General features: G+C 36.3%; 1 protein-coding gene across 1 annotated transcript; it reads right to left on the bottom strand.

Moving 5' to 3' along the window:
* Positions 1-807: 807 nt before the first annotated feature.
* Positions 808-27,637, bottom strand: LOC109081859 (telomerase protein component 1-like). The gene is made up of 56 exons (XM_042718651.1): positions 27,485-27,637; positions 25,455-25,983; positions 24,900-25,070; positions 23,796-23,945; positions 23,546-23,710; positions 23,232-23,369; positions 23,016-23,087; positions 22,781-22,902; positions 22,517-22,674; positions 22,317-22,426; positions 22,149-22,227; positions 21,562-21,754; positions 21,206-21,425; positions 20,896-21,048; positions 20,363-20,443; positions 20,151-20,272; positions 19,932-20,009; positions 19,284-19,430; positions 18,798-19,089; positions 18,214-18,335; positions 17,911-18,024; positions 17,718-17,835; positions 16,795-16,980; positions 16,517-16,701; positions 16,299-16,440; positions 14,659-14,838; positions 14,476-14,568; positions 14,241-14,373; positions 13,081-13,240; positions 12,864-12,997; positions 12,293-12,381; positions 12,069-12,183; positions 11,917-11,961; positions 11,532-11,739; positions 9,479-9,599; positions 9,262-9,386; positions 9,084-9,183; positions 8,845-9,000; positions 8,562-8,774; positions 7,881-7,937; positions 7,049-7,193; positions 6,726-6,956; positions 6,244-6,401; positions 6,043-6,150; positions 5,855-5,959; positions 5,647-5,776; positions 5,470-5,555; positions 4,435-4,570; positions 4,170-4,300; positions 3,922-4,043; positions 3,059-3,196; positions 2,813-2,912; positions 2,354-2,729; positions 1,542-1,624; positions 1,345-1,449; positions 808-1,254 (listed from the first exon to the last, which is right to left on the bottom strand). Exons 2-56 carry the CDS (start codon positions 25,971-25,973, stop codon positions 1,135-1,137), a joined length of 8,040 nt encoding a protein of 2,679 aa, XP_042574585.1. The 5' UTR covers positions 25,974-25,983; positions 27,485-27,637; the 3' UTR covers positions 808-1,134.

Here is a 27,637-nt window from a genome sequence, read left to right as displayed (position 1 = left end):
AGATCTGCAATGATGGATATCTCTTCCCACAATGCTGAGTCGGGTGAACCAGCATCAATCTGCTTCCCCATCTCCTCCATGAGCTCAGCCTAGTATGCTTTGAGCAGTGAGGTGGCATTTAAGGCTCTGACAGCCAAGGCAGAGGACAGATAATTTTAATCAGATCCCTTCGAACAATGCTGAGTCAGTTTACCCCTCTGCACATAACCAAATCATCAATATAGCGAACCTAGAGAAAAGAGAAACAGGAAACAGGACTCCTCCATATTGTGTACATCCAGTCTAGAGAAACCTTTAACAGGAACCCTATGTGAGAAGTGTTTGTCCCAGAAGCACCGCGTTTCAGCTGGTATCAGCTGCTTGTCTGGGGAAGGCACTTGTCTTGATAGATTTCTCAGATCATGCAGAGAACATCAGTTTCAATTATGCCATAATTAGCCAAATGTTCTTTCCGCAATTTTGATTTATAGTGAAAACCTACTTTTTCAAACTCCTCCTAGACCTTTGCTATGATTTTCACCAAATTTGGCTCATATCATTAAAAGATGACAGATGAAATTGTTTTCATTTACCGCATCAACAAATTTGATGGCATGAAGCCAAACTGCATCTTTGCACAGCTTTGACATATTGACACCAAATTTTGTGTATCATTGTCATCTTACACTGACCACACCACATCAATTTGGCGCCACCTATTGGTTAAAAGTAACAAACCATTAATATGGAGCCATTAACCATTAATAATGAAGTTCAAAAAATGCAAATAGCTTATAAACAGTTTATAAACATCTGCTTTTCCCCATGTGAACTTACAGACTGTTTATTCACCCAGAAAAGCCTTTTATATATAAAGGATGTAAAATCCTTAAAAAAAATGTATTTAATATAACTGAATATATAATCAAGTGGCTGTCAAAATTATATAATGAAATCAACACAAATATTCTTCATATCATGGATTAGTTTAAGGCAATATAATCATTAGTGCAAAATACTTCATGCATGTAAAATAAAATGAAAATGTGCAGAATGCAACATTACAACTGATGGTAAAAAATATTAAAGATTACGAATAATGTAGAATAATGGCTTGCAACATGTGACTGTGTCCTTTAACTGATGTTCAGGAAATCAACCTTTCCAAGACAGGAAGTACAGCTGACCCTGCGTATCACTGCAAACAAATTCCTTGGGGTCACATGGGTTCACCTCTAGAACCTTGATAGGGCCTCCACACACAAACATGCCCACCTGTGAAATACAGAAATTGAGTGAGAAACAGAAAGGAAATGAAATAAACACTGGTATACACACAGTGCATTAAAGCAAGAATAAAAATACCTGTTTCTTAGTTCGTCTGTCCCACAGTTTGACGGTTCTGTCATGAGACGCTGAGATGATGAGGCTCTCGGTAAGTTGCAGTACACTCACTTTGTCCGTGTGTGCCTACAGACCAGTCACACAAACAATTTATCAGAAATGCATGACTGCATGATTGACATATCACTATGACAATGAGAGAATACAAGGATACTTGCCGGTCTTCTTTGAGTCCAGGTGGACAGATGAGGAGGCTGGTTAAACCACATGTTCCCTTTACAATCACCACACACAAAAAAGTCTGTAGAAAAACAACAAACTGACTTAAAAACAACCAAATCACAGTGTATCAGTATCAGTCATGACCAGTTCACATAATGACCATTAGAAATTAATAGGTCATTGTGTGTTTTTTTTTTTTTTTTTGCATTCTAAATAGATAATTTCTTTTTTTTTTATGGAATATCGTAGTGTTTATGATAAATTACACAGTCCTGTATACTGAAAAAAAATCTGAGCTGATTTACAAAAAAAGCCTTATATTACCTAATTTGATTATGCAGTTTTTTTTTCACAAAACAAGAATGAAGGTTTATTCAAATTATATACAGCATGTATCAGTTTTAAGTGAAATGTTTTCACAACAAAAAGACATATTCGAAATGTATCATTTAATTTACAATCTGCAAAGGAGTGGAAAAATATGCACTACATTTTATTATTTTTTTTATTTTTGTTGCTGTTTGTATGTTGTAAAACACCCACATTTTCTACTGTCACTGGTCATAATTCTAACCTTGACATCAGGATTAGGCATGAAATAATGCATGAAAACAGCTTTGAATTTAGCAAATAGTTGTAACCAGAGGAAGATAGAACTCATGACTTTGTTGCAGTTTTACAGGTGATTAATGGTTAATACAAGACTTCTTCACCTTACAAATGGTTGTCAAAAGTTTAAATCCCACAAAATGCACGAAAGTGTGACATGCTTGAGGAAAATAGGTACTATTCTTGGAATCAGGTGTACCGTTCTGCACTGCTGCGGCTGTGATCCAGGTGCTGATCTGCGCCGCCCTTTGGATTACAATTTGCCTCTCCCTCCGCAGTTCCTCAGTCAGCTTCTTCGGCTCCTCCTCCTCCTCTTGCTGCTGCTGCTCTTCCTCTTCATCCTGCTGCTGCTCTTCCTCTTCATCCTGCTGCTGTTGCTCTTCCTCCTCCTTCTGCTGCTGCTCTTTCTCTTGCTGCTGCTCTTCCTCCTCCTCCAACTGCTGCTTCTCCTCCTCCTGCTGCTGCCGCTCCTCCATTTTCTCATCTCTTTCCTCCTCTTCCTCTAAGTACTCCGGCCTCTGGCCCACTGCATCTCCACAAAAGGTTATGTCAGACCCGCTCAGATTCACAGACAACTGGAAGACATCATTTCAGATTATTATATCAGTTTTCACTGTCAATGTCAATATCACATGATAATGACAGATAATGAACTTACAATGAGGCCAATGTACAGAAAGCCCTGTTTCTGACCCAACAGCCAAAAGCTCTTGCTATCATTCGCCATCACTCCGAGAGGACGTACCTCGTTTGCCCAGCTACGATAAAACACATACTGTATATTTACTTTGTATTACCCAGTGAAGTAATGTTATTATTCACTATGCACTTGCCACCTTGCATGGGAAAATGCTTAACAGAGGAGTGCAGGACAGCTTTTATATGTATAAAAAAGTTTATTTACGCAAAAAGTTCTCTAATGTCGTCTTTAGTAGAGACCACATCAATGATTTTTCCATCTGTAAATACTCCAAACAGACTGCCACAGTAGTACAAAAAGCTCACAGGAGACTCCACTTTGTATGAAGACACCTTATCGAGTCTGGAATAAAACAAATTAATAACTGATAATGGGCAGATAATAAGAATTTATACTAATTTGTTTAAATAAATGTAAAATAAAACACAAAAAAATCTATCATTTAAATTTTAGTGAAATGTAAAGTGAATTTAGAACATTATGAGAGTATTAAAAAAGGATATTAATTTTGAGATTAATTAAAGATTACATTTAACAATATGTGACCCTGGACCACAAAACCAGTCTTAAGTTTCTGGTATGGGGTATATTTGGAGCAATAGCCAAAAATACATTGTATGTGTCAAAATTATTGATTTTTCTTTTATGCCAAAAATCATTAAGATATTGAATAAAGATCATGTTCCATGAAGATATTTGGTAAATTTCCTAATGTAAATATATCAAAACTTAATTTTTGATTAGTAATATGCATTGCTAAGAACTTTTGTAAAAAGTCGCAATCATACATTATTAAAATTGTAATCATAAATCGTAAATTGTAATCATAAATTATTAGATTTTTAGATAAAGTTAATCCTAAAGTGATCCATTCCAAAAATCACATAATACATATTATTATGAAATAAATAACATTATTATGCTTGTAATGACACTACTGAATTGAAATGCATTTTCAAGGACAGTTATATAAATACCACACACATATTCTTGGTTCAAAATGGCAAAATTTGGGCACAAGATTGCAGAACTGAAGTATGAAAGTGTAGAGGGTTAAAAGTCATTACCCCACAATGCACTTCTTGGAGTCCCGCTCCAGTTTCCAGATACATACAGAGCAGTCGCTGCAACTCACCGCCAGCTCATCATCCGGCATCCCAGTGACTGCACATAAGCTGCCATCACTGACTCAAACAACACACACAGAGCCGTTCACTCTGACCTTTCCAACTAAAAGAGGGTAAAGACCACACTCACACTGTATTTTTACTAACTGATCAACAAATAATAATGTTAGTTCCCAACCCGTGATTACCTTCTTCCTGTAAACCATTGAATTCTGATGCCATATCTCCAATCTGCCTGTGTCATAACCACACACCATGAGATCATCAGTACCCAGGAAGTACACAACTCTGACACTGCCCTTCTGGCAGCGAGGGGTTTCTGTGGATTAATGTATATACAAAAAGTTAAGTTATTACCAATCAAATGCTATATTTGGATGCACTGCTATGGTTTCACACAAAAAAACAAGTGTTATGATGTTTGCATCAATTAAGATTCTGCTTTTGTCATACCCATTGCTGTGGTGACGCTCCATGACCTGAGGGAACGATCGACTGAGACAGTGAGAAACTCCGACGGTCCGGTCTTCTTGCACACTAAAGACTGGATTTCTGCACTGTGACCATGCAGAGTGTTGTGATGCTGTACCTATGAAAACAATTTTTGAGAATAAATTAGGAATGCACTGATATTAAAATTTTGACCGACACAGATACGGCCAGTAACAACAAATGAGTGAATATCAAATTCTCTACTATATTGTCTAAAATGAATAAAAAATAAAACACTTACATTTTAGAAGTGAATTAACACCTTAACTGTCACTCACATTTTTAAACATAGACTTGTAAAGTGCACGATCCAAACTTAAATTTTTACAATTTATGAACGAAAACATTTTGTAACATGATATTGATGTACCATTTTAATGGTAATGCAATGTCTGAATTCAAAAATAGGTTTAAAAGATTGATTTTGAGATTTTAAGTTTTCAGTTGATATATAATTTCTGATTATTTCTAAAGTGTGATAGAGAAAAAAACAACGAAAAATACTTTTTTTTGACAAAGGTCAGAACTCCTGTTATGATGTAGATTTTTTGAGGGTGCACTCCTGTCATTAATTAAGCGATTACTTTTCCTACATAATTTTTAACAAAAAACATTGGTAAAATATCTATTTAGGAGTCTTAGACCTTTCCAACAATATATAGTTTGTCATGATTAGATTAGGATTTAATTGTTATATAGTTGTAATAAAAAAGCAACTGACTTTGTCCCTCGTAATTGTGTGTTTATGTCTTGCAATTCTGTATTGCAAGTGAAAGAGTCCAAATTATGAGATAAAAAGTTGCAATTATCTTTTTTTTATCCTATGGCTGGACAAGCTTTCATAAATATTGACTGATGACCATTATAGTATCGATATATTATGCATCCCTAGAATTAATCTCTGGTAAGTATTTTACATATCTGATTCGCAATTAATTTTTATTTTAAAAAGTATGTAATTAAACAAACTATTAATGAAAAACATTGAGTTGTTACCTGCAGTGGATGCCAGAGTTTAACCGTTCCATCTTCTGATGCTGAAGCTACTAGTAAATCTTTCGGTTGTAAATTCTTTTCCAGATCTGTGTGGAAAAAAATGTTTTGCAGGATACATATCTACATTTCGATATCAAACAGCTATTTGTGTGTACATGTGTATATTAGTCACTGTACCTGGCAGAGAGACAACAGTGCAGTGATGGAGACGTGACTTGTGGGCCTGGATCCTGGTGATTTCTACCCCTGATTCCCACTTCCAAACCATCAGCAGTCCATCTGTAGAGCCTGACATTACATAATCCTCCTAAAGACATTAAAAACTACATAAATATAAACATGTTCCACTTCTGTATGTCTTTGCAACATGGCACAACTGTCTTACCCAACAGCACAATGTGCTCAGAGATGAACTAGAGAGGATCTCTCTCAACAAACGTCCTGTCTGGATATCCCACATCCGCAGCTTACAGTCACTGGAGCAGCTGAGCTGAGGTGTGAGAGAGGTTTTGTACTCAGTTACAGACACTAAGAGTCACTATTTGTTGATGTTTACGAATTAAACTTTCTCACCACAACAGATGATGTCCAGGCACATCCTGTAATCCAGTCTCCATGACAATTAGAAATGGACTGGGAAAGAACTGGAGGAGAAGCGTTTATCTTCCACATCATCAAAGCCTTTTAGAAAAGATTGAGATTAAATTGAGTGTGAGAGAAATTGTGTATTTTCTTCCATTTCTTCCAGAAATGAATAGGCAGTGGAGCAAGTACCTGATCTTTTCCTCCTGACAGCAACTCTTTCCCATCAGGACTGAAGGCAAGGCATGTGACCCCTCCATTGTGACCTCTCAGAATACACATCACCTTTGGGTCAATCCAGGGCTTAGAAGTCAACGTATCCTTCAACCACAGAGCAATAGTGAAGTCATCTAAAATAAAAAGGCATTTTCAATTAAAAATAAAATAAAATAAATAAATAAATAAAAAACAAATATTTAGGCAATTAGCATAAAAAATAAAATGCTTAACAGAAAATAAAAAACATTTTATCCCGATCACTCTGCACTATATTCTTCTGGTTTCGTGGCTCTTTGCCCCGCACACTGGCCAAATGTATTTATTTTTAATGTCAATTTGAAATGTTGGACTCCTGTACCCCTAGACTACACTTCAGGGCTGTAACACACTGTATATCTGTACTGTATGAAAGTGCTATATAAATAAAGGTTAAAAAATATTTTGTGCACACTGACCAGACGCAGAAGCCACACAGGTGGAGTTCTGAGCCAGGGCGAGAATAGGTCCCTTCTGCACGCCAAAAGATCCTACCAACACAAGATTTTCTGGATTTTCTGCTTGCTTTTCCCAGACCCTGAGATGGTGATCCATGCCCCCCGACAGCAGCTGCTCTGTTTCTTTGGCCTCCATCCACATGAGGCAGAGCATGGACACCGGGAGATCTTCACTGGACCAAACCTTCTCTCCTACAGCACAAAGCATTTTGGGATGAGTTCTGCTCCTGCTCTGTAATTATTGATTAGTAAAGTTTTTTAAATGGATGTAAATGTTTATTTACCTGATTTAAATTTAAACATTTTGATACCACCTCCATGGTAACCCACAGCAGCGTACCCACCGGCTACAGCCACACACAGAGCATTAGCTTCATCTTCACTTCTATGCCTGGCTCTGGCATGTTTTTGTTTTTGCAATATTGGTGTCTGCAAATGATGATTAAATAACATCAGGTCAGGTCAGGTCAGGTCAGGTCAGGTCAGGTCAGGTCAGGTCAGGGCAGGGCAGGGCAGGGCAGGGCAGGGCAGGGCAGGGCAGGGCAGGGCAGGGAAGGGAAGGGAAGGGAAGGGGAAGGGAAGGGAAGGGAAGGGAGGGAAGGGAAGGGAAGGGAAGGGAAGGGAAGGGAAGGGAAGGAAAAAAAAGGGAAAGGAAAGGAAAGGAAAGGAAAGGAAAGGAAAGGAAAGGAAAGGAAAGGAAAGGAAAGGAAAGGAAAGGAAAGGAAAGGACAGGAAAGGACAGGACAGGACAGGACAGGACAGGACAGGACATGGCGTGTGGCCAAGTATGGTGTCCCGAACTCAGAATTTGTGCTCTGCATTTAATCCTTCCACCCACCCATCCACAAAAGAGGGCTTTTGTTGTTTTCTTATGGCTTTTGTTGTTTCTTATGTATTTATACAATTGTTAGTTAAATTAACAGACCTAAATATCACACAGATGTGTACATGTTTACAAAGACCAACAGAGGCAAAGGTCTTTTATAAAATAAAGTCTGTTTGGAGTCTGTAAGTCAAGCAGTTCAGGCTGAATTTATTACAGAATTTCATATTAATAAGTGGTATAAGCAGTAAAAATTCTAAAATAAATATGCTAATGCAAGAACCTGAAAGTACCTTTTCTTCTCCTAGTACAGCGACAGTTTGCCCAAGACCACCAGACCATACATGAACCTAGACAACAAAAGTATTCAATTAATACTGAGAGTTTTAGGATGCATGGCAGATTGAATCACTGTAACAAAATCTTGTGAACTTCCCTAAGCACATCCCCTCAGGGCACTTCCCCGCTGCCATTTAGAAGTGCGTTCCACCTCGCGTAGTGGACGAGGGAAGTTTATATGGACAGACCTTCGACCCCTCAATTTTGACCGAGGGAGCTAGTATGCTTCATATGCACACTTCAGGCCACTCTATAGACCACAATGCAACACAATTATGATGTCTTTGCAGATCGTGTTTAATTTATCCCCCCCCCAAAGAACTCTATAATACATAAATAATTTTTTTAACATTTATAACAGCCCAAGCGTTCCTATATACATACAGAATGCTGCACCAAACAAATTCGTAAGGGGAAAATTTTTAAAAATAAACCAACTCCATTGCGGATTCTAAGTGATCAAGGGCTTAGGATGTTCTAATTCAGCCCATTCCAAGGGTTCTGCCAGTAGTGGGCACTCACGCAATGTAATCAATGATGTACATTTGAGTAAACAAGACAGAGGGAAGTTTGCGAGTGAAGGTCGTAAAAAAATGGGCTGGAACGCAGCCTAACTGTAAGATCATATTCCTTACCACACTGTCATGTCCAGCACTCAGCAAGAGTTTTCCTCCCTGCAGGAAGTTTAGTGACTGGGTGGAGCCGCGGTGAGCATGATAACTGCCCACACAAGCAGCTGCTGTCACTGACCAGAGCCGCACTTCTCCTGACAGACAGCCTGAGCACAACATGGAGGAGCAGGGAGAGAAAGACAGACTCCGCACTGAACTCTGATGACCTAACAGAGTCTAAATAGAAGCGAAATGATAAGTTTTAGTATATAAGGCACAATGACAAGTCTTTTGAGTCGTTCCTCACCATAGCGTTTTTCTGTTCAAGCCAGTTCCACAAACGAACGGCTCCATCCCAGCAGCCCACTGCCACGAGCTGACCCTCAAGGTCAAAGTTCACACAGTTCAGGGGAGAGGGATTCCTGAGAGAAGCCACCTCTGTGCTCTTCTGCGCTGACCACAGCTGACACATAAATGATGAATACTTTAAAACAGCACAACATCACATGTAGTTCAGAATTAAATATATTTTTATCTTGGTTTTACCTTCAAGTTTAAGTCTAGTGAGACAGTAGCAAAGAGTTTTCTGTCTGGACTGACATCACATCCTGTGATCCTGCTGGAATGAGCATTCACGTGGGCAGTCTTAAAGGGATGGAATTTTTTCACAGGTTAGTCATATTTAATTCATATTTCATTCATGTGAGTCAGAAATTTTTCTTACCTGAAACCACTCGCAACATCCCACACTTCCACCTGCCCATCAAATGAAGTTGTTGCCAGAAGCTCCTCCCCGAGAAAGATGCAACCGGAGATGCCATCACCACTGCTCATCAATGACTTCACTTCCTGTTTGCAAAAAAAGTCGATTATGTCCACTGACATATCTTAAAAATGCAGAAAATCATAGTAGATTTCCATTTTTTATTCTTAACGGTCACCTGTCCAGTCTCTGTATGCAGAAGGTGAATTGTTCCATCTTCAGTCCCCACTGCTACAAGTTTTCCATCAGGACTCACCACCACACAACTCGGCTCAGAGCGGAAGGTAGAAACCAGCTCACTGAGCAGAAAAAAACAATATTAAAGCTTTTTATACACAGTGGTGTCCAAAATGTCTGAAACATCATTATTCAATTACATCTAATTCAAACATGAAAATTTTATATATAATTTAAACATGGAAGAAAAATATTATACCTCATATTTCCAATATAAGAAATACTGAACATTTTTGCATAAGCAAATTTGTGATAATTAACTATGTTAAATTCTAAATAGCATAAATAGCCATTATTGGATAGCTAAAAAAAAAAAAAAAAAAAAAAAAAAAAAAAAACTTTCTACAGGTTCTACAATATTTCTCCCTATCAATCTGGGTCCATATTCATGATAAATCTTAGTGCAAAGAGTTTCTATAGGTAACAAAATTCTAAGAAAATTCTTAGAAATGTTGGTTTTCCTCTTAAAATGAAAAAGAAAACAGCCTAGTAAAGAAAAAAGTAGTTCAAAAAGCATCTTAACCTTTAAAAGAGGTCTTAGGTCCAAAATTGTTAGGAGTTCGGACAAGGGCTGTTAAGAGGCTTAAGAGTTTATTTAGTTTGATGGTGGTTTAGTGCCACATTGAAAAAATCTAAGATTACAAGATTTAAGTCATAATATTTTGAGACACAAAAATTTTAATTACGAGAATAAAGTTGTAGCAATACGAGAATAAAGTCAAAATAGCCTATTTTGAAAATAAAGTCAAAATTACAAGAATAAAGTCAAAATTATAAGAATAAAGTTGAAATATTTAGAGAATAAAATAAAAAATTACGAGAATAAAGTCAAAATTACGAGAATTTTGCGCATGCAAATGGCTCGGATTGGGAGTACATGGAGAAATTCAAAGCATCAGCTTTCAAATTCTGTCAGGTTTATAGCGAAATACAAACAGAAACACAATAATGTGTTTTTCATGCTCTTTAATGTGCTGTGACAGATCATTGTATTCACTTCAGTTTAAGCAGCATATTAATCAATCATCTCTACGATTACAATGAGACATTCGTTTCAATAAATTAGGCTATCCTGTTTTTTTTCCATGCCTTCTGATGTTCCTTATATCATACTATAACTTCAAATAAACCAGAAAAACATATTTATGCTTTGTATTTCATGATAAATCTGACAGAATTTGAAAGCTGTGTTATATTAAAAGAAACAAAGCACAAAGCTTATTGCTTACAATGGCGTGCTACAAATAGGCCTAATGAATGGATTTGAAGAGGTGAAATATTATTTCATTATTGTTATTATTTCATTTACTGTATTATACCATGAATAAAACAGCTTGTGAATAGTCACTTAACGTTATATACCTCAGAAAAGACCACAAGTTGGAGCCTACTTCAACCTTTGAACATTTTATTGTTGTTTTTAGTTAAATACAAAGGTTGGGCACCACAGACATTTTTTGCGGAGTAGGTTGTGGAATTTTCAAAAAGAAAACCGTATAATTTAATGAATTGATTGAATACAGCAATTTGTCACGCCACATTAAAGAGCTTGTAAAACACATCACTGTAAGACACACTGTTTGTATTTAGCTAAAAAAAAAAAAAATTGACAGATTTTGAAAAAATATGACTTTGTTTTATCCCAGATGAAAAAAGAACACTTCAATAATGTAATTAAAATGCTCTATTTTTGCACACTAATTTTGTACTTAATATACTAAAAATGATTCTTTAGTACTTCTTAAGATAAACTTAAGATCATCTAAGTGTACTCAACTGTGCAATTTTTGACACCATGAATAGGCACTTTTAACATACTATCTCTGTATTAAAAAATGCATTTAGTTACCACTTGTAGTACACTTGAGTGTACTAGTGTATGAAAGTGTACTACAAGTATGGACTTATAAGTATGTACAACCTGGACTTATAAATGACAGTTTAAACTCAGAATATGAGAATAATGTGCTATTAATAAAGAGCAATATTGGTACCTGGCTTCTTTTTGTACTGCATCTGTGTAGTTTAAACATTTTACAGCACGCACTCCTCCATTTCTTGTCATGCTTTTTGCCCACAAATGGGCAGAGCTTTCACAAGGTTCATTAAGAGCCGTTTGAACAAAGAGAGCAGGCCACTGGGAGAAGAGAAGGCTGTGACGCTTTAGAAAACTCAGACAGTCTTCAAAATCCTTCATGTTATCTGAAAACATGAATTTGGTCCATGAATTTAATATACGCTTACAAAAAAATTTATTTGCAATTTTAGTACAAATTTCCACTTATTTAGTACACATCATGATAATGAATCTATTTTGAGTCCCTTTACAAGTCACTATAATCAGGTTTTTATACACATACAATAATATAAAAAAAATACCAGCTGATGTTTTGGATTGCAGCTGATGGGTCTCATATTTTGGGGCTAAGAGAATAAAAGGAAAAACAATCAGTATGACACCCTGTAATCTATGAAGAAAAAAGACAAATGTATTACTGCTTAAAATCAGAACCTTTGGGCTTCTCTCTTACCAAACAAAATGTAGGTCTCCAGAAGTTGGTGAAGAAGTCCATGCCGCACATTAGCATAGAGGAAGTAGTAACTGGACAGCAGAAAACACAAAGTCTCCCACTGCTTACTGCCCATCTGAGTACAGAGAGAGAAAATAGAGAACAGAGAACCTCTTATGAGTTTTGTAACCTCACATTGCTCACTGAAGCTGAAATATCAAAGAAAAGAGCAGGAGGACACTGACCAGGTGCACAGGGAGCTGAGACAGAATATCAGCGTCAGAATGAAGAAATGTGTCCTTCCCCTGAGGATTTGACTGCACCCAAAGGTGAGCTGGGAAAAAGTTATACAGAAATAAATACATTACCTTTCAAAACATACATTACCTTTCAAAAGTTTGGGGTTGATAAGATTTTTTTTTTTGAAATAATTTTCTTATGATCATCAAGGCTGTATTTATTTGATCAAAAAATACAGTAAATAGCACAAATATTGTGAAATATTATTATAATTTCAAATAACTTTTCTATTTTAATGTATTTTAAAATGTAATTTGTTCCTGTGACATCAAAGCCAAATGTTCAGCAGCCATTACTCCAGTCTTCAGTGTCACATGATCCTTCAGAAATCATTCTAATATCTAATCTTTTTTTTTTCAGGATTCTCTGATAAAAAAAAGAACAGCAGTAATTTGAAATTAAAATCTTTTGTAACAATATAAAAGTCTCAATTTAATGCAGCCTTAAAAATCTAACCAAAATGATAGTGTATAAAACACATGAAATGCATCATGATTTACATGTATCTTGTTTTACCTGCATTTATCAGATGACTTCTGGTTCTACTCTCCTCAGTAGACAGATACAGATGTTCAAAGGCTGACTTCACCTCCGGATGGGTCAAAATCAGGAGGTCATCTGAACCCTGACCATGGGATGGTCCAATTAGGCTGCATTAGAAGAATGACCAAACAAATTATTCCTGTTTAAAAAGTAGTTACTCCTTATGTCTATATATTTTACCGGGCTGTACCTGTGCAAAGTTCGTGCCAGCTGAGAGAATATGGCCATGGGAACACGGCTCTCTGGATGCCTCGCTATATGGAGAATTTCTGGCCATGTCACCAGCCCACCTCTGGAGTTTAAATCATTGCACATGTTCAGTATAGTGTAAAGAGAACTCTCCCGCAGTCCTGTGAAAGAAACAGATTAGTGATTAGAGAAATATTTATTTTCAATTCATCCAATTAAAAATAAATAAATACATGAAATGTTGTGCTCCATGCAAAAACTAAATAAAATAAAAACTAATAAAATATAACTTAAAAAGTGAACAAATATATCTAAGCTATTAGATTCTGTGTAAAGATTCCTTCATATATCCCATACACATAATTAGTTAATTAATTTATTAATTTAAACAAAATATATATACAATGAACGTCTAGCAAATTACCATATAAACTATATAAGACCTAAATATTTAATACAGTTTAAGTATAAGCTTCAAATTTAAAATATTTATTTTGTTAGCACACATTGCTAATCCTGAGGTGAACAATTAATTAGTGCAAGTACATCCACAAAAAAAAAAGGTTTGTCTTGGTAATCTTTAATCAAAATCAAAACATTTGCTTCCACTCTTGAATGGCACTCCTTCTCTGATGACGTCAGTCTGACAGGTGGAGATGGAGAGGAGGAGCGCAAAAATAAAACCCCGCTCTCTATACAATATTCCATTTCAGTTGGAAATACCTCACTATCCTGAAATTACGTTCGCTGCAACTGGTTAATAGAATTCCTTAAAGTTTCCAGATGTAAACTTTTTAAAATCTTCTATTAATGACATTTCTGAATAAAACTGTTACATATCTAATTCATGCTCTTGACATTGTGGTCACATTTGCCATTATTTAGCTAACACACTTTTGTCCATGAAACTTTACTGTAATTATGTTAATGTGACTGGACATCAAGATATAAACTGGGCTACAGGTCAAGTCCCAAGTTCTGGATGATTTATCATGTAATTACTATGATATACTCATTCAGTGCTATATTACTATTACTATTTGGTACTTATCAGTGTATTTCCCCTTTAAGAGGGTCGTATATTTGAATGGAACAGGCCCACCCTGGACCCTTTTAAAGCCAAATTTACAGACTTAGCAAAACATATACTGTATCTTGTACCGGTGAAGCTGATGGCAAGTGTAGCTAATGCCCATCCCAGTCCTGCTCTGCCGTATTGATTCTGCAGCCTCAGCAGACTGTGCTGCACCAGCTCACCAACAGACTGAGGAAGAGACTGGAGGCTGTCCTTCATCTACAGTAAATACATTTCATCATCAATTTTATGTTTAACTTCACAATTCTTTATGTGGATCACTAAAAACACATAAAAAAATATTCTTTAACAATTATTTACCTTCTCAAAGGAGGCATAATTCTTAAGCTCCTCACAAGCCAAATGGAGGTAGAGTGGACTCACAGAGCCTTTCTTCATCAGCAATGTCTGAAGCTACAGGGGAAACACAATGATAAATTTACTAGATATACAAATTTACTAGATATTTTCTTATATTACTCCAACAGTAAAAGGGAAGTTCACCTGGTTATTGAAAGCAGAATCACTCAGTTTCTTTCCAAACTCAACAAGCTGCTTCTGCACAATCTCCTTCTTGTCAGGTAAAGATAACTGCCCCAGTGGAAATGACACGATACCTTTCTTTTTGCTAATAATGTTTTGTAGGAATGATTCTGAAGTAACACTCAGGACCAAACAGACACCCTGACGGGACAAAGAACAGGGACTGGCTGATGAGAAAGTTTAATCATTTTTAACTTCACTGATTTACAGTAAAGGCCAATTTATACTTCTGCGTCGAGTGTACGCCGTAGTGTACGTCGTAGGCTACGCACGTAGGCGACGCCGTCGTGAGCATTTATACTTCTGCGTATGTCTGTTTTGCTGTGCAGTTACACCGCCGAATTGCTAGTTGACGCGAGAGGGTTCCACTGTGTTTACATTCCTCGATCCTCGCGGGCTTCTACGAACAATGGCTTCGAATTCGCTACCATCTGGCAGTCTTTGTAATCTCCAGGAGAGGAGTCATACATATGGCTGTATTTCCTCACTTCTTCAATTAATCGCTCGCTCACTTGGTCCATTTCCATGTTGGCTCTTCACTAAATTTCGGAATTTAAAAATGGCGGGCGGTCCAGAGTGCAGAAGATCATTCCGGAAATGCGTAGGAGGAAACGTGATACTACCAAGCCGACCAATCACAGATCTTGCAGTCCGCGTCGTCGCGACGCGTAGTTACATTTTTGAGGAGGTGCGCGTCAGGGTACGGCGTAGGGTACGACGTATGGTACACGTCAATGCGTGTGCTACGCCGTACCTACTACGCACACCCGACGCAGAAGTATAAATTGGCCTTAAAGGGTTAGTTCACCCAAATATTAAAATTATGTCATTAATGACTCACCCTCATGTCGTTCCAAACCCGTAAGACCTCCATTCATCTTCAGAACACAGTTTAAGATATTTTAGATTTAGTCCTAGAGCTTTCTGTCCCTCCATTGAAAATGTATGTACGGTATACTGTCCACGTCCAGAAAGGTAATAAAAACATCATCAAAGTAGTCCATGTGACATCAGAGGGTCCGTTGAAATTTATTGAAGCATCGAAAATACATTTTGTTCCAAAAATAACAAAAATTACGACTTTATTCCGCTTTTTCTTCTCTTCCGGGTCTGTTGTGAACGCGACTGCTGTGACTGTTGACGTACGACGCTGCTGACGTGTTTTTCTGGTGCGCCCAATAACAAAGATAACACGTCAGCAGCGTCGTACGTCAACAGTCACAGCAGTCGCGTTCACAACAGACCCGGAAGAGAAGAAAAAGCGGAATAAAGTCGTAATTTTTGTTATTTTTGGAACAAAATGTATTTTCGATGCTTCAATAAATTCCAACGGACCCTCTGATGTCACATGGACTACTTTGATGATGTTTTTATTACCTTTCTGGACGTGGACAGTATACCGTACATACATTTTTCAATGGAGGGACAGAAAGCTCTAGGACTAAATCTAAAATATCTTAAACTGTGTTCTGAAGATGAATGGAGGTCTTACGGGTTTGGAACGACATGAGGGTGAGTCATTAATGACATAATTTTAATATTTGGGTGAACTAACCCTTTAAGTGTGCATGTGTTTTTGTGTGCATGTTCCTCTCTCTTACTTTAGGGATGTGCTGTGGGATCCATTCTGACACCCTTTGACCTCGACCGTCATGGATACGGTCCGCCCCATCAACAAGCAATGCCAGTGGCTTCTTTTTGTTAAACTCATTCAAGTTCAAGTGGAACTCAGACAACAAGTCTCTGTAGTGCATAAGAGAATAATTATGAAATGAGTTTTCTGAAATGACAATTCATGTGACATCAGATACTTCCTTACTTATAAGATGTGTTTGGAGGCAACTCCGCATTGTCTTTTCTTTTCCTCAGCCATTGAACAAGACAGCGAAGAAGCCACACAATACTGCAAGCTGACTGGCTAGCATCTGTGGAGTAGGATATGACATCACACAGAGGGGCTTTTCTGTTTTTGATAGAGGCTTTGAGTGCCTGGGCCAGGGCAGCCTTAATAAAAAAAGAAGATACAAACATATTAACAGATCAAACACTGGCATTAATATATCAAGAACAATGGTTATTCATACAATGTACAGTTACCATGAACACAGTTTTGCCCTCTCCAGGATTTCCCTCAACCATCAGAATTCCTCCTTTTTGCTGACATTCTTGAACTTTTGCTGTTGCCATAGAAATAAGCTTTGCCCTGCCATGAAACTGCCGCTGTTGGGCATCCTGATGCACTTCCTGTTCCTTAATCTCTGAGGCAACATCTTCATCTGTCTCCTACAAAACAAGAAAAGGAATTTTAGTGATGAAGAAATTTCCTAAAATCACTCCAGTAATTAATAAGGAAATGTAAAAAAAAAAAAAGGGGGGGGGGGGTATAAGGGTCCATATGTCAAGAAAAAATGAATCAAATAAATTATGAAATGTGCAAACATGATGATAAACAGATTAACACAAAAAAATTTGAAAGCAAAAATAATTGTTAAAAACAGAGAACATTCAATAATCAAATTGAAAATATAATATATAATATAATATATAAATTATATAATAATATGCTATAAATATTATCTACTGCCCTATGTTTCATTTTCCAATTAGGCCAGAAGGCGGGACCTAATCTGTTGTCTGTCAGATTTTTGAGACAATGTCATTGGCCAAGGCTGACAGATTTTGGAATATGCAGATTGCATAATATTCCCATTCCATTATTATAAATATTATTTTTAATATTAAAATAATTTTAATATTACATTATTATAAAATTGATATTGATATATAATTGATCAAATATAATTGAGTACTGAATTTTTAAAAAAAGTAATGTTTTAAATTGAGACATTTTTTTTTTTATCAAACTGCAGACTCATATCTTTTTATCCACATCATCCTTATTCATTGTTTAACTGATTTATATTTCAACTGATGTATTGATATTTCAAGCGATTGAGTGGACCCTAAAAAGTGTAACATATGAAAATAATTATTTTCATGTGTTTTGATCATAGTTTGACCTCCACAAAGAGCTGCTGTATGACTTCCCAGATATCCTCCAGCGCCGCCTTCCCAAAGTCCTCCAGGCCTTTCAGATAGGGCTTTCCATCCACCACCCCGCCCCATTCACAGGGATAACTAAGAGAATATGAAGCAGTGAAAAAAAACACATAAATACTCACTGTGCTGACAAAACAAATGTACTGAACTCACTTTTCTGTCACTTTGAAGTCATTGTTCCGGATCCATGTTTTCAGGCTGTTCATTTTAGCTTCAGCTTCTTTGGATTCTGCCACAAAGTCTGTCCTCCAAGCCATTGGTACTGAACTAAACATGAAACACATGAAATGTAGATAAAATGACATACTGTATCTACTAAAGATCACAGAGCCTCAGAAACATATCAGCTTTCAGTTGATGTTATGTTTTCCATAATTTCATGCTTATTTTATGCTGCTGGCAACTACAGAGACAAAATTAATGTGATCAGCTGACAAATAATAAATGAATGTACACCTGACGAGACGAGGTGATCTGAAGTAGAAGAACATGCGGCTCTGGGCAGAGTCTGGAAACAGAGCTTGAAACTGTCGAATCTCCATTTCAGTGCTGGATAACCCATCAGGCGCAGAGTTCAGCTGAAAATGAAAACAATTCATGAAACTTTAGGACAAGGATCAACAGGATATTAAATATCCTGTATCAAGAAACACTTCTTATTAAACTCAATTTTGAAAATGTTGAAAGTTGTGCTGCTTAATATTTTTGTGGAAACAATCTTTTTTTTCCAAGAATCTATGTTCTGTAGAAAGTTAAAAAAAAGAAGTTTTATGTTATAAATCTTTACACTCACTTTTGATTAATTTAATGCTTTCTTGCTTAATCAAAGTATTATTGTCTTTAAATAATAATAATAATTTCATAGCCCCAAACTTCTGAACAGTAGCAAACTTTTTATTATTTTATTTGCCTCTCTTATTTAGCTTGCAACTTTCTGGTTAACATTACACTTGTTATGCAGCAAGACTGTACGTGATTAATAATAATCTCCTGGATCACACTTTTAATAAAGCATCTATCAGACAAATAAATGTAATTACCCAGCTGTATTGAGGAAGTTCAGGTAGGGTGGGGCGGGGCGGCACAAGGCCGTATCTCTCTCCCAGAATCCCAAGCAGCAGCTGACTGCGGCAGACCTCTGACAGACAGAGCTCCACAGCACGGTTAGACTCCTCCTCTGTGACGCCCCAGCGTAGCTCCACTTCCTGCAGGTAGAGATAGTGTGCAGCGGCTCGTCTCCTGAGCTCCGGAAACACGCTACGCACAAGAACATCCCTCTCCGCATGCATGTCCCTGAACGTAGAAGAGATGAACACTCGCACACCCTTCCATCTATGAAAAGAGAAATGATGAAGACAGGTTTTATTTAGTATTTCATTTACAACAATGTTGGGGAAAGTTACTTTTAAAAGTAATCTGGTCTGGTCTCCACTGGAATATATGCTGGACCACAACCACTCAACATGAAGTGATTGATGAACATTTTCTTTAATACAAGTAACTTATGGATTCTTTTACGCTCATACCTGAACTTTGGTGTTGCCGGCAGTGAGATGACATCAGCAGCTCTATCAGGTTCAGTTTTGTGCCCCTGTGGTGGCGGGATGTTATAGACTCTGTCCATGTGCTCCACATGCTGCAGCATCCTCGAGGAGCCTCTCTCTGAGACAAACCTTTGACCACAAAACAAATCTAAATGAACATCTGAAACTCCAGCCACTGTCTATCAGAATAGATTCAAAAGTAAAGTAGTAAGAAGTAAAATACATTGTTATTTACAAACTGACTGTTTTCAGCATTGATAATAATGATTAGAAGAATTTTCTTAAGCAGCAAATCATCATATTAGAATGATTTATGAAGACACTGAAGACTGGAGTAATGTCTGCTGAAAATTCAGTTTTGTCATCAAAGGAATGTTACATTTTAACGTTACTATATGTGACAATATTTCATAATATTACTGTTTTGACTATATTTAATGCAGGCTTTGTGAGCATAACAGACATCTTCAAAAACATTTGAATAAATCTTACCAACCCCAGCTTTTCGAATTGTAGTAAATATTGAAAATATTTGGTAGATCCTAAACTAGCTCTTACTGACAACTCCATGCTTTTTTACAAGAAAGAACATATATTAAGCACGACATAAGATTCAGCTAAAGATCTTACTTCAGGATCTGCTCGCTAAATCCCCAAAGCTCTATAATGTTGGAACTCAGTTTGTATTTTAAATTTTCATTTGGAGACCTGTTCAAAACAAACAATAAAAAAATTATTTGCAACTACAGCAATTTTTTTTCCACATTTCTGCTCCAAGCAGCTGACATTTTAATTAAACGTTTAAATGACGTAAAATTTAAATTTTGGAAAATGGAGAACAAAACGTACATGTTTCCAAGCAGCACATCTATCACAACAGCATCACGGTTGATATCTTGCCGATAGTTATTGATATCTGCCATTAAATAGCTGTCGGTGTCGTCATTTTCAAACACAACTATACGATCCAGCTGTGGAGGAAGATGTTATAACAGACATGTCATGTGCAAAATAATTGTAATGCATTCTGGAATAATCATAAAAACAAAATGGGCTCACACCTTTGTCTTCTCTTCAGTTAGCTTAGTGAACAATGTTACAGGAGACATAAATTCAGATTGTACATTGTCATCATTCAAATCCTGAGAGAAAGAGGGACAGCGAGAGACAAAGAGAATAAAACAATAAAGAAGTGAGATCATCAAAAAATATTGTACTTAAGAAGAACATCAAAAAGCATTGCAACTTGTAACTTTATATGCTTATTTACACTCTTTTTGCATTAAGGTTAAAACATTAATTTAATATCACAGTTAAAAGCAATCTTTAATGAATCTCAAAATTAATATCCATTTTCATTCTGTACATTAAAATGTCATGAAGCCTAACTGCACATGTAGAATTTAAAATTACTGATTTTATCTTGATTTTATTCTATTTATAGTGTTTTATTATACATTTTATTTGTTATTTTAATGTTTTATTTTTAAGAGTTTTATATGATTGTAACTTTATTTTATTAAATAGAAAAAAATAGGGCTGCTTGTATATTATTGTATATATTGTACATTCTCATTAAAATGGAAATTCTTACCTCCACTTGCTTCATTGCTTGTCTCACATTATTAAAAATAATGTCAGACTTCACCTTGACCTCCTGGAGACCCTCATGTCTATGTAGCATGACTCGGGAATCTTCGCTACAGTAGTTAATCATCATGCATAAAAGCATTGCAGCTTCTTGTACCTGCACAACATATACTTCACAATATGTTTCATTTACACTAGAATCCTGATTTCTTAAATGTAACAAAATTATAAATCTACAGTCACTCTGAAAAAAAAACATAAAAGCAAAACTTTACTGTACTGGTAACTTAAACAATAAGATGCCCATAACTAACCGATGCTGAGAGTTTATTCTCATTGATGTTGTCAGTGCTTTCTGGGGGCAAGCAGACATCATCGGCACCATTCCAGTTCCGACGCTCTGAAATATCAGCATTACAGATCACAAGAGTGCGTCCAGGGAGAGGTGGGATGTTGTACTTGCAGGAGATCTGCACAGATTTCTCCAAAGCACAGCAGTACTTGTTCAGAAGCTCCTGAGTGTACAGCCTCTGGCTAACAAATTACATCACAAAAAACAAAGTCAAAGCGGTCAAAAAAACACTTTACTTATTGATATATGTTGATCTAAAATTATCATACTATGTAAAGGTTTTCTTTAATATTATACTAAATATTCAACAATACACACTTTGCTTTTTTAAGGAGATTGCGTTTGCTATTGAATATGCGGTAGACAAAGGGAACTCTCATTGTAATCCTCAGTCTCTTGCGTGTTGTTGTTTCCCATTTGTATTGTCGAAATCTTTTGTTCTTTGGCAATTTCTTAAGAACTCCTTGCAGGATCTCCCTGGAGCTTGGCACCTCGACCGCAGGCCCACCAGCTGAAAGGGGAGAACATGTCACTCAAACTTCCTCAGGCGCAGGTCTATCAAAGACACTGTGGGAATGTGCTCTCTCATTTAGATTAATATGGATTCATCGACATCCAGTGAGACCCAAAGTTTTGTAAATTAAAATACTTTTTTTGTACACTACTGTTCAAAAGTTTTTGAAAAAAAGACGCTCAGCAAAGCTGCATTTATTTAATTAAAAATATAGTAAAAACAGCTTACTGTTTTACTGTGAAATGGTATTACATTTTAAAAATAACTCCTTTCTATTTTAATATATTTTAAAACGTAATTTATTTTGACAAAATGGAATTTTAAGCAATAATCTGACTGGTTGACAAGCATGTTGATCCAGGTACTGTACATCCTTCATACATAAACTTACCAAATTTACTGAGCTCCAAAATGACTTTATATGCAGACAGGAAACGGAAAGGAAACTGCCTGCTCTGGATTACAGCATTCTGTAAGATTAAACACCACAAACCCGTAAATTACTTCATCATGCTACAAAAGTTTCAGTGTGCAAAAGACTGAATTAAGAGACGCTCACCTTTGAGGTCAGTCTGTTGAGGATCTTAGTATGATGTTTCTCACTGATGCCCACAGAGATCATGTTCCTCAGGTTCCTCAGCATTGCCATAAAAGGAAGAGACTTTCCATCTGCAATTTAGAAAAAACATACAGTTAAGTTTGAATAGATGTTCAAGAATTAAGCCAGTTAATGACCCAGTGCATGTCCTTCTTCCACACCGATGAGTTTCTCCCAGGTGGCAGCTTTGTTTCCCTCCTGACTTAGTTTGCATTCCCACGTGTCAGGCTGCTTAAGTTTCATTGGCTTTCCAGCTCTCTCTCTCTCCCAAACCCCACTAAGACCACTGCGAGAGAAGGCCTTCGGATCACTCGGGTATCTGCATGCAAAGACAGACAACAAACATACTCACTAATAGCTGGAAGTTACACTGGACTGAGGAATATTTGGTTAAAAAAATGTATATGCCAGCTTGTAGGACTAACGTCTTCCCCAGAATGGCCATGACATGTTCTGCAGGTTCTTTGATGTGAAGGTGTTTTATCATTTTCTTAAGGCTGAATTCACTCTGTTTTTTATCCATTGCAGTACGATTCTGGCTCTCCAACTGTATCATAACATAACTGTATCATAAGATGTTCAGTAGTGACATGATGTGCAATAGTAGTTTGTAATAGTATGTAATGTCAAACAGATGAAACTAAACACAACAAAGCTCACATATTTTTTGAGGATGGAGTCATCGACTCTGACAAGGTCACCCCACATTTTCCACTGTGCAGCAGAGATTTTCTGAAACAAAAGCATTTTAAAAGTGATGTGGAATGGAAAAAATCTAAAACGTTTTGTATGTTATGATGTGTACAACACTGAAAATATGGAATTCAAAATTTCTTAAAAATGTAAATGTTTTTAAAAGTTTTTTTGACATATTACCTCTCCTTTCTTTCGTTTCTTGTTGTGTTTGCAGCGATGTTTCCGTGTATTGTATTTGGCCAGCTGATATTCAGTGAACTGCTTAAATTTATCCACTAGAGCTTTTTTCAGGCAGGAGGGTAAAGATTTACTGAAACACTGCACAAAAACATTTAAAAAGCATGAAAAACAAGAATAATACAGTAGGAGCAAAATAAAATCCTTATATAAACATCTACCATGCTAAAACCATAATCGGCATATGAATATGGTTTGAGTAAAAATATGGTGATCATTTCTTAAGGGCAGTATAGATATTTAATATTAACATTTACCGTGCTATAGATTCTTGTCACCTCCAGCCAATCAGATGGCAGCTGTACAGCAGCACAAAAGTATCTTCTAAAGTGTGGCTTAGAACCAGGCAGATGGGCCGCCAGTGCCAGCAGGAAGTTGGCTGTGATACGAATGTTTAGTTCCTGTCTAGTATAGACAGCAACCTAAAACCAATGCAAATATGCACACCATACATGTTAAGACTAGACAACATAACCCACACAGACTCATACATACAAAAACACCAACCTTTAGGAGAAACTCAGGGTCTTCTGTGGTAATCTCTGCAGCCAGAACCTTAATAACGGCCCACACACTCCTCTTCTTATCCCAGTCCTTCTGGCCCGGGGTACAGCTCTTATTGACAAGTGAGCAGCACACCATATTCAGCAGAATGTTCTGAAGGTGTAACAAAAGAACTGTTACATGTTGTTTGATTTCACAATAATCAATTTGTCTATCCATTAACTGTAAAAAATAATACATATCATTCAAAAGTTTGGGGTAGGTAAGTTTTTTTTTTTAAAGAAATTTAGAATTTTTTTAAATAATAATAATAATAATTTATATAATAATAATAAATTTTTATTAACATTGATAAGTAATGTTTCTTTAGCAACAAATTTGCAAATTAGAATTTCTAAAGGATCATGTGACACTTAAGACTGAAGTGATGGCTGCTGAAAATCCAACTTTTTCATTACAGAAATAAATTACATAAAAAATTTAAACAATTATTTTAAATTAGAAATATTAATTATAATTCACATAATTAATATTTTTACTGTGTGTATATATATATATATATATATATATATATATATATATATATATATATATATATATATATATATATATATATATATATATATATATATTTTTTTTTTTTTTTTTTTTTTTAATAAATGCACCTCAAAGTATGTAAGAGACTTTTTTCAGTTACAAAAGAAACTCTGTATTATACAGAAGAGGTACACATTCCTAAAATTGCTGTAATTTAAAACACACACACACACAACAACAACAAAACATCACTGTCAAATAAAACAGACCTGGATCTTAGGCTACATTGGACGTAAACAAATCTTAAATTACAATGTCCTCAGGCTACCCAACTGTTACTGTGAATAATCCTAACAATCCGCATGATCTACACCTTTATTATACAGAGCACATTTTCCTTTATAAAAACAAAAGACTAAATTTAACATGCACAATTGTGCCATCTGTCTAAATATAATCACCAAAGAATACATATAAATAAAACTAAAAATAAATAACTAGGGCTAGCAGCACATTATTAACCATTAGTTAGGTTTACACAAACCCAAGAACTGTGCTCACTCGACTCACCTTTCTGTCCCTCAATTCCACGAGATGCTCATCCTCGCTTGCTTCAAGCACCCCAAACTCCTCATGAGGAGCTACAGTCTGTTCCCCCTCTCCATCTAAATCCATATTCAGGACAAGCATCTCAGAAGACAGCTTCTCGTCATCCTCTTCCAAGCTTTCATGACTCACATCCTGTAAATATGTACAGAGAGAATGTAATTAACTACACTGGCATTTCCCAAAGAAAATACCAGTCCTTGCAAGGTATTTGTAAATTTATGCAGTAACAAAGTTTTAAATGAAATGCTATATCTTGCTGACTTAATCATGTGCTTTCTGTACAGCAAGTATGATTTTTTTTTATAGGTGTGAAACAAATGTATGACCTAAAATTTTAATCACATTGTATTATAAGTTCTGGAGTTGAATTATTGGCAATTACCATGTTATTTTTAATTAATTAATATGAATACAAATTTGTGTAGGTGAATAAAATAATTCAAAAAATACCTGAAAAGAGATGCTACATTGATTCCCATACAGTTTTACAAAGCATTAGAAGAAATCACTCTATACCTGTCTAGGCTCCTCACTAGATCCCAGCAGCCCTTCAGATGAGTAAAACATGTCTTCAACTTCTCTCTTTTTATTTGAGCCAGCTTTATTCTCCATTGAAGTTGTTGGTAGGGAGCAGTCAGGTGGGGCGGCACTGGGAGTTGACATTTTGGAGTAAGAGAGTAAAGGATTAGGAGAATAGGAGGAGGATGAGACTGGAGGATGAAGTAAAGGCTCAATTAGGAGGGTACTCTTAGTGCTCAGCAGAGAGGAGGAAGAGGATAGTGAGCTCATCGTTGTGGATGACAGAAGAGAGGAGGTGGCCATGGTGGAGGACAGGCTGGTTGGCTGGAGTGCTGGACATTGTGAGGAGATGGAGGTCTGCTTGGCCAATGATGGAGATGTGCACTGATGCTGAGACAATACTGAGGGCGCTTGAGCCAGAAAGCGATTTTCCAGCCTTGGACTGCTACAGTTTCGCTGTAGTCTGGCATCTGTGTTCGCCTTCAGGTCATTCTGAAGTGGAGCCGGAGTCTTCATGTCTGCTTGACTGAAAAAAGGAGAAATACAGAACAGGAAATTGTGTTTTTGTCCAAAGACATTGCAAATGCTAAAAGTACAGCACCAAACTGATCCTTGAGAAAGTGCACAAAATATGTCCCACAAATTTACCTACAAATTAGATTTTAAATAATAAACTTGCACTGAAATTAATCAAAGATGGTCTCAAGAATGTTCTCTTAACATAATTACCATAAATTATTTGATCATTAATGACATTATCACCAACTACACTTGAAACCTCCTATTCTCGTTCTCGCCACAAATTAGTACTGAATTAGGAGGGAGTAAACTGCATGACTTCATTGGCACTGGCATAGGTTAAAGAGATTAAAATACAGGTATGCAAGTTAACATGTTAAAGTACCAGTTTTGATGTTAATATTTATTCATCGTACTGTTGAACTTGACAGTATTTAGGTCTCTTGTAATTTCATAGGGAGCTTCGAAGAAGACAGAGAAAGCCAGAGTCTCAGGTCAGCTGTGACCTGAAGAAGAAGTAAAAACACATGTGCAACACTAACAACACTAACACTATGTAAAAAGTAAAAAATTCAAATAAAAACTAAATAGGCCTAAAGAAAGTAAAAATTAATTTGGCTCATTCCCCAAGGTTTCTATAGATATCGCGATAAATCGATATTGTCCATTCTTTTGGCCACAATAACCGTGGTGTGAAAAATCTAATATTGGGACAGCCCTATGAGATACATCTCTAGTTTCAACATTATTTGTTCTTCAGACATTCCTCTTTAAAAGAAAAGTAGTATCATATTTATGCAAAGTAAAACACATTTGATTTTTGACCACTGAAGAAAACTGAACGATTTACTCATGGAGCCATATTGAATATCCGATATCTCTGGAACCGAACCGTATAGGGCCTTAAAAATAAAGATGCCAAAAGTAAAGTTCGCTAAGACCAGATTTCAGAAAGGGCATTAAGATATCTTTAAGACTTCTTGAGTTACAGGCATGCAAACTTTGGAGAAAAAACTTGAAAAGTGCTCTTTCCCCATTTCTGAATAGTCACCACTGGCACATAATGCAACAAAGATTGCTAAAGTCAACAGATTTTACTTATAGACCTACGAATCTCTGTGTAAAAGTAATATTATGATGCTGCCATCTTTGTGAAGTCATTTTACCCCCTATAATTTGGCTCCAAATCTTAGGTGAACACTGCCATTTTGACCCCCCTCTACAAAATACTGAATTACTCAGTATATATTCATCCATGACATTTATTATTTGGGCTTTCAACACTATACATATACATATATAGCCTATTATAATAACATATACAATCAACACTCAATAAACTGTCAATCTGTTTTTTTTTGTCTGAATGTGTTGAGAGTTCAGTACAGTACTCAATAATCACTAGCATTGATAAGCATGGGTGTGTCTTAAGCAAACAACAAATGTATTGTAGACACACCTAAAAATCAAACAACCTGCCTCTATTTAAATCCAACATCTTTACCTACTGGTAAATTTCCCTCTTGACTGCCTGCGAAGTGATGTGCCTTGATTAATCCATACAGTGCCCTTCAATTTTAAACAAGTATGCTCTCCTCGGATTAGAATCGCTCTACAGATTTTAGAAATCAATGTAGAGTTCACTTTGCAGGGCACTTACA

This window comes from Cyprinus carpio, chromosome B2, assembly GCF_018340385.1.
Source record: "Cyprinus carpio isolate SPL01 chromosome B2, ASM1834038v1, whole genome shotgun sequence".
NCBI classification, from domain to species: Eukaryota; Metazoa; Chordata; class Actinopteri; order Cypriniformes; family Cyprinidae; genus Cyprinus; species Cyprinus carpio.
This window is presented reverse-complemented; position numbering and strand designations above follow the sequence as displayed.

Excerpts from the sequence above, each read along its gene's own strand:
- LOC109081859 (XM_042718651.1), bottom strand. The coding sequence starts at position 25,973 with ATGAAGACTCCGGCTCCACTTCAGAATGACCTGAAGGCGAACACAGAT. Across the intron at positions 13,241-14,240 it reads ACTTGCCATCAGCTTCACCG|GACTGCGGGAGAGTTCTCTT; the intron begins GTACAAGATACA and ends TTTCTTTCACAG. Across the intron at positions 6,402-6,725 it reads CTGTGTGGCTTCTGCGTCTG|ATGACTTCACTATTGCTCTG; the intron begins GTCAGTGTGCAC and ends TTTTTATTTTAG.